The sequence below is a fragment of the Microtus oregoni genome, unplaced genomic scaffold, assembly GCF_018167655.1.
Source record: "Microtus oregoni isolate MIOR12 unplaced genomic scaffold, Mior012 000101F_ref0000407, whole genome shotgun sequence".
NCBI lineage: Eukaryota > Metazoa > Chordata > Mammalia > Rodentia > Cricetidae > Microtus > Microtus oregoni.
The window spans coordinates 2,329,367-2,346,699 of NW_024544715.1; the positions used below are offsets into that span (position 1 = coordinate 2,329,367).

Sequence of the window (17,333 nt, forward strand, 5' to 3'; positions counted from 1 at the left end):
GGATTAAAGGTGTGTGGTACCACTGCCTGGCCTCTAGTGGCTTAGTTTTACCCTCTGAGCTTCAGACAAGCTTTGTTTATTAAAAGATAAATAAAATAACACTATATTTTAAGCTAGTGCATTTAGCAGTCAAGTCATTTACCTAGTTCCTAGCTTTGACACAGGGTCTCACACTAGGCCAAGGTGGCCTCAAACCTGAGGCAATCCTCCTGCCTCAGCCTCGTCACTGGGTTACAGGCCTGAACATGGTCTTTGAACTCACAAGTGCTCAAATTGCAGGTTTGTGCACCCTCTGACCTGAACAAATATTCATATGTTTAAGTATTTTTAAAAACAAAGTTCTACTCAAGGGAAAATCCAAAATAAGTACTCAAAGGCATTTATCTTGGTAAATTAAGAACTGACATAAACATTCTTGAGTAAATGTTAATTATCAGCACATCTGAATTGTATAGAATTTATAAACCACAATAAATCACTGTCATTTCATCTATTGGCTCTTCTGCTACACACCAGTAGAAATTCCCCCAAGCAACTCCTATAAGACTTGGGCTGTGATCTTATTTTGCTATAACGAAACTCAAGGACATTTCAGTTTGAGTTTCTTGATTTAGAAAATAAAAGTTTGGGGGCTGGAGAAATGGCTCAGATGTTAGGAGCACTGGCTGCTCTTCCAGAGGTCCTGAATTCAGTTCCCAGAATTCATCTGTAATGAGATCTGGTGCCCGCTTCTAGTGTGCAAGCATACATGCAGGCAGAACACTGTATACACAAGTTTTAAAAAAAAGTAAAGAGAAGTTTTACAACAAATCTGTGTTACCTTTCAGCACTGACGCTCCACGAAATAAATATACTTTACACACTCATATGGCAAACACAGCCAGGTCTACAGGGTATAGCTAAATAGACATGGACTCAAAGTCCCATTGGCTTCAGTGAGTTACTTGCCTGGCATTGGGGAATTATCTACCCTTACAGACCTCTTTTCCCACTATGAGAGAATAAAAATATAAATAATGTATTAAAAGTGACTACCATGGTGCCAGGTGGTGGTAGTGCACACCTTTAATCCCAGCACTTGGGAGGCAGAGACAGGTGGATCTCTGTGAGTTCAAGGCCAGCCTGGAGTGAGTTCCAGGACAGGCTCCAAAGCTACAGAGAAACCCTGTTTAGAAATGAATGAATGAATGAATGAATGAATAGATGTGGTGACTGCCATGGCAAGCCCTCAGTTAATAACTTGCTACAACTAAGCAACAAGCTTTCCCTCTTGACAATTTTCTATTTTTGACCGTTTCTGAAAAAAAAAAAATCAATGACTAGACAAGAATGTATATTGTAACAAACCAGCAGGTAATTTCATTCAAATACATTCCCCACCACCTTGTAAGACTGTAGGCAGGGTAACAATTTACAACTGGCAAACACTGTATCCAATGATTACTGTTGTGGAGGTACCCTGTGTACTCCACTTGTACTCAGAGTGTGTGAAATGTGCGGAACATAATGTGCTCAGGATGTCCATAAACAAACACAGTATTCACTCCCAGTCTTAATTAGGAATACCATTGCTACCGTGAAACACCAGGACCAAAGCACCCTAGGGAGGAAAGGCTTCACTTCACTCAGTTTCATATAAAGTTTTTCATCAAAATCACTGAGGACAGGAACTCAAGCAGGGCAGGAACCTGGAGGCAGGAGCTGATGCAGAGGCCACGGAGGTTCCGGAGAGGCTTATTATTATTAGCTTGCTCCCCGTGGCTTGCTCAATCTGCATTCTTACTGAACCCCAGGCCACCATGCCTGAGATGGTACCACCCACAATCACTCTCCCAGCAATCCACTAATAAAGAGTGTGCCCTACAGGCCTGCTTACAGCCCTATCTTCTGAAAGAAGGCATTTTCGTGGTTGAGGCTTCCTCCTCTCGGATGATTTCAGTTTGTGTGAAGTTGACATAAAACTATTATACACACTCCCTCTCCCCACCAAAAAAAAAAAAAAAAAAAAAAAGGAGCCTCTCCTTTTGCTAGTGGATACTAAAGAAATTTTTTCTATTAATGTTTGTTCCCACTTCTTTACCATCCAAACCAACGTTCTCTTTCTGGGGGGGGGGGGGGGTGTTGAGACAGGATTTCTCTGTGTAGCCCTGGTAGTCCTAGAACTCGCTCTGTACTCCCGGCTGTCCTCGAACTCAGAGATACACGTGCCTCTGTGCCGCCGGAGTGCTGGGATTAAAGGTGTGCCACCACCGCTAGGCTTAACTGTAGTTCTCTCGACAGTTTTTTATTGCTAACTACCAATATATTCCATTTCCACTTTCTGCTTAGCAAAATTAATGGAAGACGAATTCAAGATATTTTTCAATCAAGGAACACATGACAACACAGTCAGATATTTACAATATGTAAAATATCACAAAGCAAAACAGCCCAACTCAAGTCTCCAGTGGAGAAAAAGCAGCCAAAGACTCATTAACACTCTCACATCGTATCAAATACAACAGTTGCAGGTTTCTGATTTGTCAACCCGGGCACTTGTTCCCTACTAGAAGGACTCTTTTGCACACTAAGAAGAAGTAGAAAGCAGCATTCGGTCAGATGCTGTGGCACGCACAAGTAATCCCATCTCTTGGAAGGAGACAACAGGAGTTCAAGGTCATCCTCGCTACACTGGGAAGGCTCAAAGCCAGCCCGGAATAAGAGAGATCCTGTCTCAAAGCGGCGGCGGGGGGGGGGGGCGGGAGGGCGGGGGGATCACTTTTGCAGTAAACTTATTCTAACTTGCTTAAATTAAGAAACCCCTTCGTCTTAAGTTTCAAAACCTTTTCTTTTAAAAAGTCATCTTTTTACTGGACCTTTCTCCACAAGAAAATTAACTCCAGCTAGTCCCTACGTCCCCATTGGGGTGCCTGGCAACACCTCCAGGGCAGTCTAGAACGTGCGTCTGCCAGTCTGTGTCCACAGGGTGGAAAGATTGTTTTCCTCAATACCAAACGCAGAGATGAACCTAGAGGTTGCGTGAATGCTAAGCCCAAAGCACCGCCCACACGCAACATCAACCTTAGGAAGTTCCTCGGAGATACAGGGGGGCTGCCCGGTCCCCGAGTCACCTCCGGCGAGCAGAGGTGATAAACATACCTGGAGGCAGCTGCAAATTAGCAGGCAGCTGGATCGTCGTGGTGCCCGGAGTTTTCACGGTGACTATCTGAGGAGCTGGCAGCCTGGGGCTGCCGAGTTTAGGAAGAGCCGTGACAGGAACCACTTTGGTCACTAGCGTCCCCACTGGGGATGGCAGGGGCTGGGGCGCCACGGACTCCACGCAGACACTGCCAGGAGGAGCCTTAGTCACAGGACCCAGGGCCCCCGGGGTGCTCTCCACCCGCACGGGCAGCGCGGCGGCGGGGGCCATGCTCACGGTCCCCGAGGCGCTCGCGACCACCGGAGCAGCGGCGCCCGGCGGCTCCGTAAGGCCCGCTGGCATGCCCTCGGGGACTCAGCGGCAGCGGCGCTGCCCTTTCCGGAGCTGAGGCGAGGCGAACCGGGGCAGGCGGCAACACAGTCGGGCGCAGTCCGGGCGCCGCAGCATCGCGGGGCACAAGCGCTCTCCTGGCCCGGCCGGCGGCGACCCCGCCGGGCACTCCCTCCGCCAGCGGCGCCCACACGTGCGCGCCTCAGCCCCGGTCCCGCCGCAGAAGCGCCCGGACGGGCAGCTCCCTCGGGCCGTCACTTCAGTTCCCACCCGGGGAGCTTTTACTCAGCGCTTCCCCGCCAAAAATTTCAAAGCCCTACAGACCCGCAGCGTCCACCAGCGCCCCACACGCGCTCCGCACTGGCCGCGGCGCCGCGCTGCCAGCCATGTTTATATAGCCACGCGGAGCCCGTGCGCACGCGCCCTGGCGGCCCCCTCCGGCCGGGGCTTCCCTGCTATCCGGCCTTCTGATTGGCCGGCGAGAGGACTCGCGCTCGTGACGTCACGAGGGCCGGCTCGGGAGTGGCTCGGACTCTTCCCCCACTGCGAGCGCTGAGGCGCAGGGTCCGGGAAGTTGTCACGTGCGGGGCGAGCTGCGGCGGCGGAGCTGCGACCCGGCGTCCCCGCGGGCTGCCCGGGCAGTCACCTCGGAGCGCCTGCGCCCGCCGTCCCCAGGAGCGACGCTTTAGGAGATGAGTGCAGAGAACTGATTCTGGGGAAGGCAGAATTCAGGAACTCAATCCCCCTTTGGGTTTGTCTGGTTCCTGTTTATTCGGCAGCACTGAAAAGCCTTCCAAAATTTTTTTCACTCCTGTTGGCCTTGTAAAAATCAGAACCGTGTATAATTTTATCGTCTTTAAAAATATATTGCCGGGCGGTGATGACACACGCCTTTAATCCCAGCACTCGGGAGGCAGAGGCAGGAGGATATCTGAGTTCCAGGCCAGCCTGGTCTACAAGAGCTAATTTCAGGACAGTCTTCAAAGCTTCAAAGAAACCCTGTCTTGAAAAACCAAATTTAAAATATATTTGTGAGATATTACTTTAGACTTGAAATACCTAAAACAAACTGGAAAAGAATTTTTATTCCTCCTCACCAGCTTATATGTCTCTGTTAGTGTATTTGCTCCTTTTTTGAATATTTTGAGTTTTTGGTTTGGTTTTTGTTTTGTATTTTTAGATGGGGCCTCCCTGTTTAGCCTGGTTAGTCTGGGACTCAGCCGCTTTCCTCTGCCTCGCCAGTTCCTCTCCACCTGAAATTGTCTGTTAGACTCTCCCACTGTCTTCGAGGATGTTCCCAAACGTGAGCATTCTGGCCTTGAAAGTGTGCTGCGCCTTCTGTGTCACTTTCCTGAGTGCTGACCATTTCCTAACTTATTTAAATTGTTTATGTGACAAATTCTGGGAAATTGGGACAGGACTTCGGGTTCTTCGTCTACAAATTCCAGCTCTAAGATCCTAAGTGCCTTAGTGAAGCTGCTCACAGTCCTTTAGAGACGTTCTCCAGAACGTAGCAGGGGAAGATGCCATTACCGCCTACCTGTCACGGGATCGTTTTGTAGTGATTTACACTAACTGTACTGAGGGAAATTTTGCATATATACAGGTGCTTAGCTCAGAGAGGGTTTCCCGCAAATAAATATGTGGAAATTGTAATGGTATTATGAAATAGGGCCTCTGGGACATGATTAAATCATGAAGCTCTTATTAAAAGATAACCCACCCCCTACAAATTAGCAAGTATGTGAGTATTTCTGGTAACATGATTTAAGCGCGCGTGACACAGCACTTCATAACCTACAGATATGCAAATAGTACTTGTTGCAGTAAGGTGTGGGGATGAAAGCCTAGAATCCCAGCCCTGAGAAGATTCAGGCAGAAAGATCCAGAGTTCAAAGCCATGCTCTGTCTCAGCAGTCTTGACTACACAGCAGGTTCCAGGCCAGTCGGGCCTACATAGCAAGACACTCTCTTTAAAAAAAAATTAAATATTAAACATTAAAATAATCAGTACTGGAGAGATGGCTCTGTGGTAAGCACACCTACTGCTCTTTCAGAGGAACCGAATTCAATTCCCAGCACCCACATCAGATGGCTCTCGACCACCTGTTACTCCAGCTCCAGCGATGTGTGACACCCCAGTTCTCTGTGGACATCTGCACTCACGTACCCACACACAGACACATACATGTAATTAAAAATAAAAGAATAAAAGAATCAGCCAAGCATCACAGTGTACACCTTTAACCCAACACTGGAAAGGCAGAGACAAGCAATGGATCTCTGTGAGTTCAAGGCCAACATGGTCTACACAGTAAGTTCCAAGTCAGCCAGGGCTATGTAATGAGACCTGTTAGGTATTTCATAAGACAAGTCTCTCCGCCAACGCAAATAGTTCCAATCAGACCAAATTAAACCAAATTAAAAGACACCCATGTTTAATGCTACGCTCCCAGGTGAATTCAGGAAAGCATGGAGAGGGAAGAGAGGAAAGAGGAGACCACATGATACCCAGGGACCATATATTCATTCTCTGGGGGGCAGTTTAAGTAGCCTGTGGGAGTGGTCTTGACCTTCCCTGGGGAGGGATTACCGTTTGTCAGGCTTTCTTGACCCTCCTTGGGGAGGGGTCTTATTTCAGGAGCCCCCAGGCAAAAAATCTAGACTTTTTGTATAAAGGGTTATTAGGGAGCTGGTGTGATGCCTCAAAATAATAAAACAATAACAATAATCAAACAAAGCACTCATGGGAACTTGAGGTCAGAAGATTGTATCAAGTTTGAGGCCAGCCTGGGCTGTGATGTGGGATTCCCCTCTGTATGCTGTGAATACCATTGGTTAATAAAGAATCTGCAGGGCAGAACAGAGCTACACGAGTGGGAGGGGACAGGACTAAACTGAATGCTGTGAGAAAGAAGGCAGAGTCAGAGAGAAGCCACGTAGCCCATGCCAGAGGCATACACAGGACAGAATTTTGCCCAGTAAGCCACAGCAACGTGGTTAATCGAAATGGGTTAAATTAAGGTATAAGAGTTGGCCAATAAGAAGCTAGAGCTAATTGGCTAAGCAGTGGTTTAATTAATACAGTTTCTGTGTGGTTATTTTGGGGCTGAGCAGCCAGGAATGAAAGGGCTGTAGTTTGAAACCCTGTTTTGTCTGCCGAAATTGAACAAACTCATTAATAAATACTTTGCAGCGAGTTCTAAAAGAATTCCTGTGCCTCTCCTAATGTGCATGGTAAGGTCAAGATAAAAAGATGACCACCTCAGAAGCCATTCCTTACCAGATGACCAACTCTGTGTTTCTCTTGTATGTCTCAGACTTTAGATATCTGCTGGATAGGTTGTCATGGCAATTACTTAGATACAGAGGAATGGAATTATCACAGTATGTGTGCAAGTCAGGAGACAACTTTCAGGAGTCAACTGCTTCCTTCCACCAGATGGGTTCTGGGCATTGAACTCAAGTCATCAGGTTTGGTCACAGACACCTTTACTGGCTAAACCATCATACTGGCTTAGGGTAGTATTTTTGTTGCAGCATCCAAAATGTCAAAGATAGCAAGTAATCTGTCATTCAGAACTTTTTCTTCTCCATCCTCACTTGTGATCTAGAAGTCTCCACTTTTTCCACTGTCTGTCTCACATGTCCACTCCAGGGAAAACCTCTGTTCGTGCTGGATGTAATAATGAAAGTTTATAAACCCAGGAAATGGAGGCGGGAGGGTGGCCAGCTTTGGCAGTCCATGTCTCAAAACAAACTGAACTCATATGGTGACCCAATTCATTTACAGCTCTCCTCATCCCGCACCCGAAGCATTCTACAATTTTCCTGCTCTCTTACACTGATGCTGACTCCCCAAATGAAGTTCAGGAAATGGACCTTGACAGTACTAAGCAGCTCCTGGGTGCCACTCACTGGAATGCACTTCCTTTTATTTTTATGATTACTCCATTGTAAGGGACTTAACAGGGTAGTTAAAGGCAGAAGCACAGTAGTAGAAAAGAGTGTTTGCCTAGGATGCTTTAGACTCATGGGCTCCTAAAAATCCCTGCTGTTAAAAGAGAGATTTATACAAACAAAACAAAACACTGTCTCTACCCTAGTGCCTTGGGCATACAAGGTATTTAATGATTACTTGCTAAGAGGATGGACTGAATAGAGACAAGCAACATTCAAGCAAAGCAAAAGTAGTGTAAGCTATTTAAAGTTTAGTTTAGTTTATCAAAAGCTGGGTAGATGGGTTAGCCTTTATTTTTCTGGTCCAGGACAGCCACCACACCTGACCTTTTTCTTTTCTTTTTCTGAATTCCCACCCCCACTTTGATGAAAGCCTCTGTCTCATTCTGGGCTAGGGAAAAGTCATGCCCACAAAACACTGGCCCTGAATATTTTGTCAACCATGCACTTTTTTGATATTGTATTTTAATTACTGTGCTGGCTGGTTTTTTTGTAAGCTTGACACAGACTGGAGTTATCCAAAAGGAAGGAATGTCAAATGAGAAAATGCCTACAGGGCTGGAGGGACAGTTCAGCAGTTAAGAGCACTGGCTGCTAGTCCAGAAGATGTGGGTTCAAATCCCAACACCCACATGGCAGCGAACAACTGTCTGTAACTCCTGCTCTAGTTGATCTAAGACCCGCACACAGACATACATGCAGGCAAAACACCAATGTACATAAAATACAACTAAATAAATTTAGAGAGAGAGAAAGAGAAAAACAGAGAGAGAGAGAGAGAGAGAGAGAGAGAGAGAGAGAGAATGCCTCCCCCTATGATTGGTGGGGGAGGGTCCAGCCCATTCTGGGTGGTTCCATCCCTAGGCTGTAAGTCCTGGGTTATATAAAAAAGCAAGCTGAGCAAACCAAGGAAAGGAATCTAGTAAGTAGCACATTCCATGGCTTCTCCATCAGTTTCTGCCCCCGGGTTCCTGCCCTGCTAGAGCCCCTGGCCTGAATTCCTTTGGTGAACAGTGATATGGAAGTTTAAGTCAAATAAACACTTTCCTCCTCAACATGCTTTATGGTCATGGTGTTTCATTGAAGTAGCAATGACCCTAACTAAGGCAACTACAGTCCCTATTTCCATTTACTCCCTCCAGACTCTCCCATGAACCCCTCTCTGCTGTCCTTCAAATTCATATTCCCTTTTTTCATCAGTTGTTATTGCACGCATATACGCATTTGTATATACACATATATTCCAAAAAATAACATGTGGAGTCCATATAGTGTTACTTGTAGGCTGTCTTCATTGCTCTTTTGCACTAGACAACCAATTGGTGTGCTTGTCCCTGGGGAGGGACACTCCTCCAGTTCTCAGTTTTACTCAGTTGCCTGAAATTCGTTGTGTAGACTTGAGGCCTAATGAGGCTTTTCCTTGTCCACTTTCTGTTCTAACGTGCATTGCCAACCCCAAATTATCTTTTTATATCTTCCAACTTTATATACTTTACACCTCTTCAGTGAATTTGTTTTCAGAATCTGGTAACAAAAAAAAAAAAAGTAACTATAACTATCATGTCAATTACCTCAGAGACCAAAGAAGGAGATAATATTAACTGAGTAAGCTGGAAGTGCAAACAAGTGGCATGCAAAAAAATGTGAGATAAGACAGAAACATCTGGCTGCCTGGACAGTCACCCAAGGTTCCTCTTCAGTCTACAGGCCTAGCTTACCTGACAGACTTTTCTGTGAAGTAGGATATTCCTCCCTTCTGTTGGCAAAATTCAATAGTCCTTTATTTTGTGTCCTACTTGTCCAATTTGGACAGCATACTGTCAGCAGTTGAGGCAAGAGCACTTTCTTGCCCAGTGGCTACCTCTTGCAACAAAAAAAGTAAACTCCATGTGAAGTTTCTTTGATGTTTATCGTCTTCTCTAAATTATGTTGGTGCTGCCAGGAGCACACATGTCTCCTTGTCATTGAAAAAAGAAAGAAAGAAAAGGATCTGTGTTATTAAAACATCTTAACTGCCATATTCTGTAGATCTCTGAAGTGTTTGAAGACTTTCTATTTAAAATATATCTGTTTGACCTTACTAACATACCTAGTATGTTAGATTGTAATGACTAACTACTAACTTGCATTTCTTTATATCATAATTACTTGGTAATAACTTTCAAGGACTAGAAATTTGCATTACATTGTTAAATGAGCTGTATAGGTACAATACCTTGAACAAGGTAAGATATGTATGTATAGTATATTCTAACAAAAATAAACTTAAATTTGTATCAATATGCAAAAATCTGTATCAATGTAAAATATTTAAAACTAGCAGTGGCTTTTTCTGGTTTAAAAGTAGATTCAATAATCTGTCTTTTTCTCCTATTTCTATATTTCCCTTTTTTATTTTTAGAGTAGATTCAATGATCCTTATATCCTACCATATCTATATATTTTGGCCCTTTACAGCTGAGGCATTAGCAAGGTAAGAGTTGGCTGTGGCTTGTTCATTTTTCTCTCAGATCTTTTAGCATTTGCCTCATACCTGGCTCCAGGTTTTTCTTATTAGGACCAATTAGAACTTATGCAACAATTGGCGCCCTACATGAGGCAAGTACATCCAAATAAAATCTGAGAGAGCCTGGGAAGGAATTCTAGACACAAAAGAACAGAGTCAAGCACAGCTTCTTGGTAGCAGCATTTTCTCGGGTTGGCTCTGTTTGCTAGAGGCAAGCAGAAGTAATGCTCCTTTAAGAGAGGCTTTCAGACTCAGCATTAGTGGTAAAAACCATGCAGCTATTTTAAGAAGCCCTGTTACCAAACACTTAAATGGTGTTTATGAGCAGCCCACAGCATGCTTCTTGTTAGTAGCATGGACCTAGAAACTTCACAGAGTTGTAGCAATAAACATGAGTCTCACCAGTACCCAACCCATAAAGGTAGAAACTCAGGAAGTCAAGAGTGGGGTGGAGCCAGCTGGTAAACCCACCACTTTAATCCTAGTCATTCCACATAGCAGATTAAAGATTCATGTTGTTATAAAAAGATAGAGATATACAATGATGACAGATTCAGATGAAAAATCCTCTAAAAAATTTACAGTATATATATATATATGTGTGTGTGTGTGTGTTTTATTTACATATGTGTATATATACATACAAACAGATATATATATATGCTTAGGAGAGAAAAGAAAAAGGATGGAGGAAATCTTTAAAAAAGAAATAGAAGCAAGGCAGTGGTGGTGCATGCCTTTAATCCCAGCACTTGGGAGACAGAGGCAGCCTGATTTCTGTGAGTTCTAGACCTACCTGTCTATAAAGCTAGTTCCAGGGCAGCTACACTGTTGCACAGAGAAACCTTGTCTTGAAAAACCAAAAAGAAAAAAAACCAGAGTAATAAACAAACAAAGAAAAAAAAACAAACATAAAGATGGAAAATACACAGAGAGTCTGGACACTGTATGTTATTGTGTTGTCTTTGAATTATTTGACTGATGAGGAAGAAGCAACAGTTGCTAAAAGACATTTGATTATAAATGCCACTGGATTAAACCAACCTATATATTTAAAAAATACCTTGACCTCAAATTTTAAGTCAAAAGATGTTACTTTGGGAAAGAGGTTATGCTTTTATTTTCACAGGAAATGAAAGGCTGTAGATTTATTCTGGGTTAAGAAAAATTAAGTTTGATAGAGGAAGACTCCCTAAAAAATATCAGATAGGAGCAGATGGCCCAGATAAGCCAATGTCTCAGAGCTCCTCTGTTGCTGTTTACTATGATTTCTATATCCAGAACACTTTCAAGGTGACTGCTAGAAGTAATCCAGCCTTGCAGAATATTATAGTCAGGGTTTGACCATAATCCTAAATTTTCTCAGGGTTCCCCAAAGATTACCAGAAACCTTTAATGAATAGAAAGTAGCCTAGGAAACTACATTATGGATGTTTGTTTAAAGTGTTGGTTAAAGGTAATTATGGATAATGTTCAGTAAAAAAATAAACAAAGGAGATTAGATTCAGGGTTCTTGTTTTGAAAAGAAAAATATCGGGAAATGCTGTGGGATAATGCTTTGTACATTGTAAAGATTTGTCACTAATATTGGTTTAATAAAATGCTGATTGACCAGTAGTCAGACGGGAAGTATAAGCAGCACAACCAGTCTAGGAAAACCTGGGAAGAGAAAAAGCAGAGAGTAAATTACCAACCAGATGCAGAGGAAGGAAGATGAGAATGCCTTACTGAGAAAAGGTACCAAGCTACATGGCTAAATATAGATAATAATTATGGGTTAATTTAAGTTGTAAGAGCTAGTTAGTAATAAGCCTGAGCAATAGACCAAACAGTTTATAATTAATATAAGCCTGTGTGTGTTTATTTGAGACTGAATGGCTGCAGGAACAGGAAGGACAGGAACTTTTGTCTACAGGTGTGTCTTTCATTAGGCTGAGAAAGTTTTCTTTTATAATTTTATTGACAATCTGGCCCATGCCATTGATTTGTGATTCTTCTTTCTTGTCTGTGCCTATAATTCAAAGGTTTGGCTTTTGTTTTGTTTTTAATTTCCTGTGTCTTCCTTTCCTATGTATTTAAAATTATTTCCTGATTATCACTTATTTGGTCTAGACTCTCTATTTCTCTTTGAAACCTGATATTCTGTCTTCTGATTAGTTGATCTTACTTGTCAGGCTTTCCTTTGAGTTTTCTAGTTAGGCTATTGGTGTTCCAACTCCACCTTTTTTTCTACTTGAGTCCACTGCAATGCTTCTGTTTCTTTATTGGACTGTCATCATCATTTTAATCAACCTGAAGTTTGAGTTTTCTTGAGCATCACTCTGGCTTCTTGCTGTTACTGTGCTGTTTCTTTCTGTCTTCTTTGAACTCCCTGAATTCTCTGTAGAAATGACTGTTCTTTTTAATTTCTTTGTCCTGAAATACATCTAGGTAATTCTCATAAGCAAATATTTCTATATGACTGATATGTTTGGGGGAGAATATACTGGCTTTCTCTTTCATATTGGTGGTATTACTATGGAATTATCTAAGCATGTGGACTTCCTTTGTTAGTTTTAAGTTTGCTATGGATAGAGCAGTGTAGGTGAAAAGAGAAAATGTGGGGACACGTTGGGACTGTCTTGAGTAGAATGGTGTCATCTGGGCAGAGCAGACTGAACTGGTATACAGGATTTTCTTCCTGTTCTAAGATGGAAATGTGGGGTGTTAAGTCTGATTGGAAAGGTTGAATCTAATGTAAGAGAATCCTGTAGTATGGCATATAGGTAGTGAGGACACTGGCCCAACCCAGATATCCTCTGCAGTGAAGGCTGGAAGCTAAAACTAGACCTGTATACTGGTTGTGGGACCCAGGCAAAATCTTGTAAATTATGAAAAAGGCATATATGAAAAGATCACGATTAGCCACTCACCAGGCCAGGCCCTATAGAAGAATGTGAGAAGTCTGGATATGCAGTAGAATGGTAGAGGCAGTGCAAAAAAGGTTCTGGGGGTAGACAAATGTATGGAAGGTCCGTGAAGAAGCCTAGATGGTGGCTAAAGTAAAGAAGAAGGTGGTGGAATTAGAACAGAACATATATTTGGGACCCTACAGAAGCCTAGAGGTCACTAGTAAAAGGCACTGGTGCAGTATGAAAAATTTCCACACTAGCCCAGAATGAAGTATAACACAGGTTTAAATATTTGGGATAATCTCACAGAAAGAGGTCTGATCCACAGTCCTCTGCATGTACTGTGAACCAGAACTGAATCCAGCAGCCCAAGGCCCTTATACTCATTTAGTCTACATATATGTATGGTACATGACAACTTGGCCAAAGTGTGCCAGTATTCAAAAGGCTATTGATTGGAGTTCCCACAGCACTTCCCATTTTGTCTAAATGAGAGAGTTCTAAGTCTAATACAAAACTATGCACAAAAAGAACAAATATAAAGTATAAAAATTAGAGTTATAACCAGCATGAACAACATCAAGCAAGAAACACATGATAATGTTTCAATAGTTATCCTATCCTAAAAAAATATGTCTTATATTAGATATAGCTTGGCTAAGTAATGAGAGGAAAGTAACAAGACTATTTAGTCTTTAACCCCATCAAATATAACCCCAGTATAACAGACACTGAGAGAAAAAGTAATAAATGGGACCTCTTGAAACTGAAAAGCTTTTGTAAAGCAAAGGACATGGTCAACAAGACAAAACAACAGCCTATAAAATGGGAAAAGATCTTCACCAACTGCACATCAGACAGAGGTCTGATCTCCAAAATATACAAAGAACTCAAGAAATTGGTCATCAAAAAACCAAATTATCCAATTTGAAAAAACTGGATGGAAACAAATAGAAGACCCAGATATTGATCCACACCTGATTTTTGATAAAGAAGCAAAAATATCAAATGGAAAAAAAAGCATATTTAACAAGTGGTGCTGGCATAACTGGATATCAACATGTAGAAGAATAAAAATAGACCCATATCTATCACCATGCACAAAACTCAAGTCAAAATGGATCAAAGACATCAACATAAAGCCAGCCACACTGAACCTTATAGAAGAGAAAGTGGGAATGCATTGGTACTGGAGACCACATCCTAAATATTACCCCAGCAGCACAGACACTGAGAGAAACAATTAATAACTGGGACCTCCTGAAACTGAAAAGCTTCTGTAAAGCAAAGGACATGGTCAACAAGACAAAACAACAGCCTACAGAATGGGAAAAGATCTTCACTAACCCCACATCAGACAGAGGTCTGATCTCCAAAATACACAGAGAACTCAAGAAATTGGTCACCAAAAGAATACATAATCCAATAAAAAAAAGGAGTACATATCTGTTTAGAGTCCTTAATTGATCTCTCCTAATATGTGCCTTTTCTGTTCTAATGTTCTGTAAACCTATTGTAAAACCTAGAAGATCAGCAGAATCTCCTCTTTTTTTTTTTTTTTGAGACAGGGTTTCTCTGTGGCTTTGGAGCCTGTCCTGGAACTAGCTCTGTAGACCAGGCTGGTCTCGAACTCACAGAGATCCGCCTGCCTCTGCCTCCCGAGTGCTGGGATTAAAGGCGTGCGCCACCATCGCCCGGCCAGACTCTCCTCTTTATATTTTCTCAGGAGTAATTTGTAATCCCCAATTAGGCAAAACTATATTTCTTCAAACATTCTAAAGTATCTACATTTGAATCAGATAGCAAATGTCATCTATGTAATGGTAAACTATAGATTTATGGGATTGCTTACATATTATTTCCAATGGCTGACTTAGAAAATATTGTCACATGTTAAGGCTATTGTGCATTCCCTGTGGGAGAATGGTCCATTGATAGCTCCTAGTAGGCAGAAACTTATTATAAGTAGACACTATGAAGGCAAAATTTTCTCTGTCCTTTTTGTGTAGAAGTATAATGAAGAAATAATCTTTCAAATCATTAAACTATAGAAAAGCATTCTTTATGCAATAGGGAAGACAAGAAATTCCAGATTGTAAAGGACCCATTGGTTGAATCACCTTATTGACAGCTCTTAGATCTGTCACCATTCTCCATTTTCCAGATTTCTTTTTAACAATAAATACAGAAGAATTCCAAGGACTAGTTGATTCTTCAATATAGTGAGCATCCAATTGCTCCTGTACCACCTGTTCTAAAGGCTGCAATTGTCTTCCGTTAAAGGCCATTGTTTAACCCATATTGTTTCCTTAGTTAACATTTTTTACATGAATTTAGTTAACATAAATTTTTGACTCATCCTCATGTTTATTCTATCATTCAAAGCAGTATGGTATTTTACAACAGGCACTAGATTTATCAAAATTTTTCTGGGGAGATGTGTCTCCACAGTGACTGGGAATGACTGGACCATGTTTAACTTGAGGTCCTGTGAGAGGCCCCCAAGGTGTTTCCCAATGGTAACTTGTTGCTTTGTTTGTCCCTTGTTAATCTATATTCATTGGTTCAGTATTGACCTTTGCCATATTTTCTATATAATCCAGAAGGTTCAAACCTTCTATTTTTGTCATCCACAGAGGAAACATTCTTTCTGGGAATGTCTTATCTACAGTCTTTTCTCAGATATCCTATTCAACCACAATTAAAACATTTGACATTTTGATGTCTCCTCATACCTTTGGAAATTGCTTTTCTATTCAAGCCTCAGTATTACATTCGAATGACTCAACAATGACTGTGTGCAGGATCCATTCATGTATTGATCCTGATCTGACATTTAAAGGATCAAGTCCTTTTTGCATTCTAAGTTGTCATTTTCAAACTCCAGAGTTTCAATAAGTATTTATCTAGCTACCCCATATATGTACAGGTTTAGTCTACCTATGTAAAAAGTCACTAAAGGGTTCTTTGGGGACTTGTATGAACTTAGTATATGATTCAGTTTTTTTTTCCTGATTCTCTAATCCTGTCCCAACATTCAAGGCTGCTAAATAGTATAGGGACAAGATTGTTATTTGTAAATAGCTTGAGTCTATGGATCAGTATGACTCTCACTAAGACTTTGATCTTGGGAAGCTTTAAATACTTTTACTCTAGCTTGCTGTTCTAAGGCTTTAGCCTCCTTGTTGCGGGAGCTTCTTCAGCTCCTTCAGCCAATAGCCACTGAGACACCAGCCCATTGGGGTGTGGGTCTCTCTCTCTCTTTAAAAAAGTAGCAACTGCCCTCCTCTTGCTCTCTTGCTTCCAGCTCCTCTTCTGGTGACTAGGTTCCTTTCCTGATTGCGCAGAGGACTGTTGTCTGGGACAGTGATCTGTAAGTTTTCCCCTCTAAATAAATAACTGTTCTATTAATAATAATTCCAAACCAGTGTGGGATTGTTTATGACTTATGCCTTTATCTGGCACCCAACGTGGGGCAACTGCATCCACATCAAGCTTTGGGAAGTAATTCTGGGCAGAAAAGAATAGAGTAAAGCATGGCTTCTTGGTAGCAGCAATTTCTTGGGGCTGCTCTGCTTGCTAGAGGCAAGTAAGCACTCTCATCTAAGAGAGGCTTCCTGACTCAGTTTTAGCTGCAAAACCTTGCAGCTCTTTTAAGAGGTCCTGCATGAACACTTAAACAGTGTTTATGTAAAGCTAAATGTATGCTTTTCGGTTTTCAGCCGTAGCAGGAAAAAAGCTGCACCATTTTAAAATGCTAGTTTTCTGGGCCTTCCTGCCAGGGTAAACTCTGACTCTTTCAGGCAGGCAGTCAGACTGTGTGTGGTCTGTGAGCAGAATGCTGCAGCTTGCTTGCTGGCAAGGACGTTGAAACGCAAGAGAGTTGTGGTGTTGTGGTGATAAATATGGCTACAGGCAGTACCTCTGCCATGAGGCTGGAAAACAAAGGAATGGGCTGGATACAGCCATCAAAGCCATGGCTTTAGTACTACCAATATTGCTTGGTAAATTAAAGAATCATGTGGTCACAAAAAGAGAGATATACAGTAAAAGAAAGATTCAAAGTCGAAGAAAACTTCTAAGTGGTTTACAGTGTGATAAAAAAATATATGTAAGCTAAAGGTTAAAGTTCTTAAAAATAAAAAAGAAAGAAAGAGACTAGTAGAGTGTGGTGGTACACACCTTTAATCCCAATGCCTGGGAGGCAGAGGCAGCCAGATCTCTGTGACTTCAAGGTGTGGTAGCACACACCTTTAAATCCCAGCACTGGGAGGCAGAGACTGGAGCATCTCTGTGAGTTCAAGGACAACATGGTCTACAGAGGCAATTCCAGGACAGCCAAAGATATGCAGAGAACCTGTCTCAAACAGTAAAAGTAAAAATAAAAGAAATAGAGGTTAAAGTAAAGCCACATAAAGATGGAAAATACACAGAGAATCTTGATACTGTATGCTATTAAGCTCTCTTTGAATTGTTTAAATGCTGAGGAAGGAGCAACAGCTGCTAA

General features: G+C 42.1%; 1 protein-coding gene and 1 pseudogene across 1 annotated transcript in view; both read right to left on the reverse strand.

Annotated features, from left to right (window-relative positions):
- LOC121443157 (transcription initiation factor TFIID subunit 4B-like) overlaps positions 1-3,805 on the reverse strand; it is a 121,314-nt gene extending 117,509 nt beyond the window's left edge. The window contains exon 1 of the mRNA XM_041644830.1: positions 3,139-3,805. Coding sequence (XP_041500764.1) covers positions 3,139-3,481 — 343 coding nt within the window. The 5' untranslated portion in view covers positions 3,482-3,805. The remainder of the gene's footprint in view (positions 1-3,138) is intronic.
- A 119-nt stretch (positions 3,806-3,924) lies between these two features.
- LOC121443165 overlaps positions 3,925-17,333 on the reverse strand; it is a 29,814-nt pseudogene continuing 16,405 nt past the window's right edge.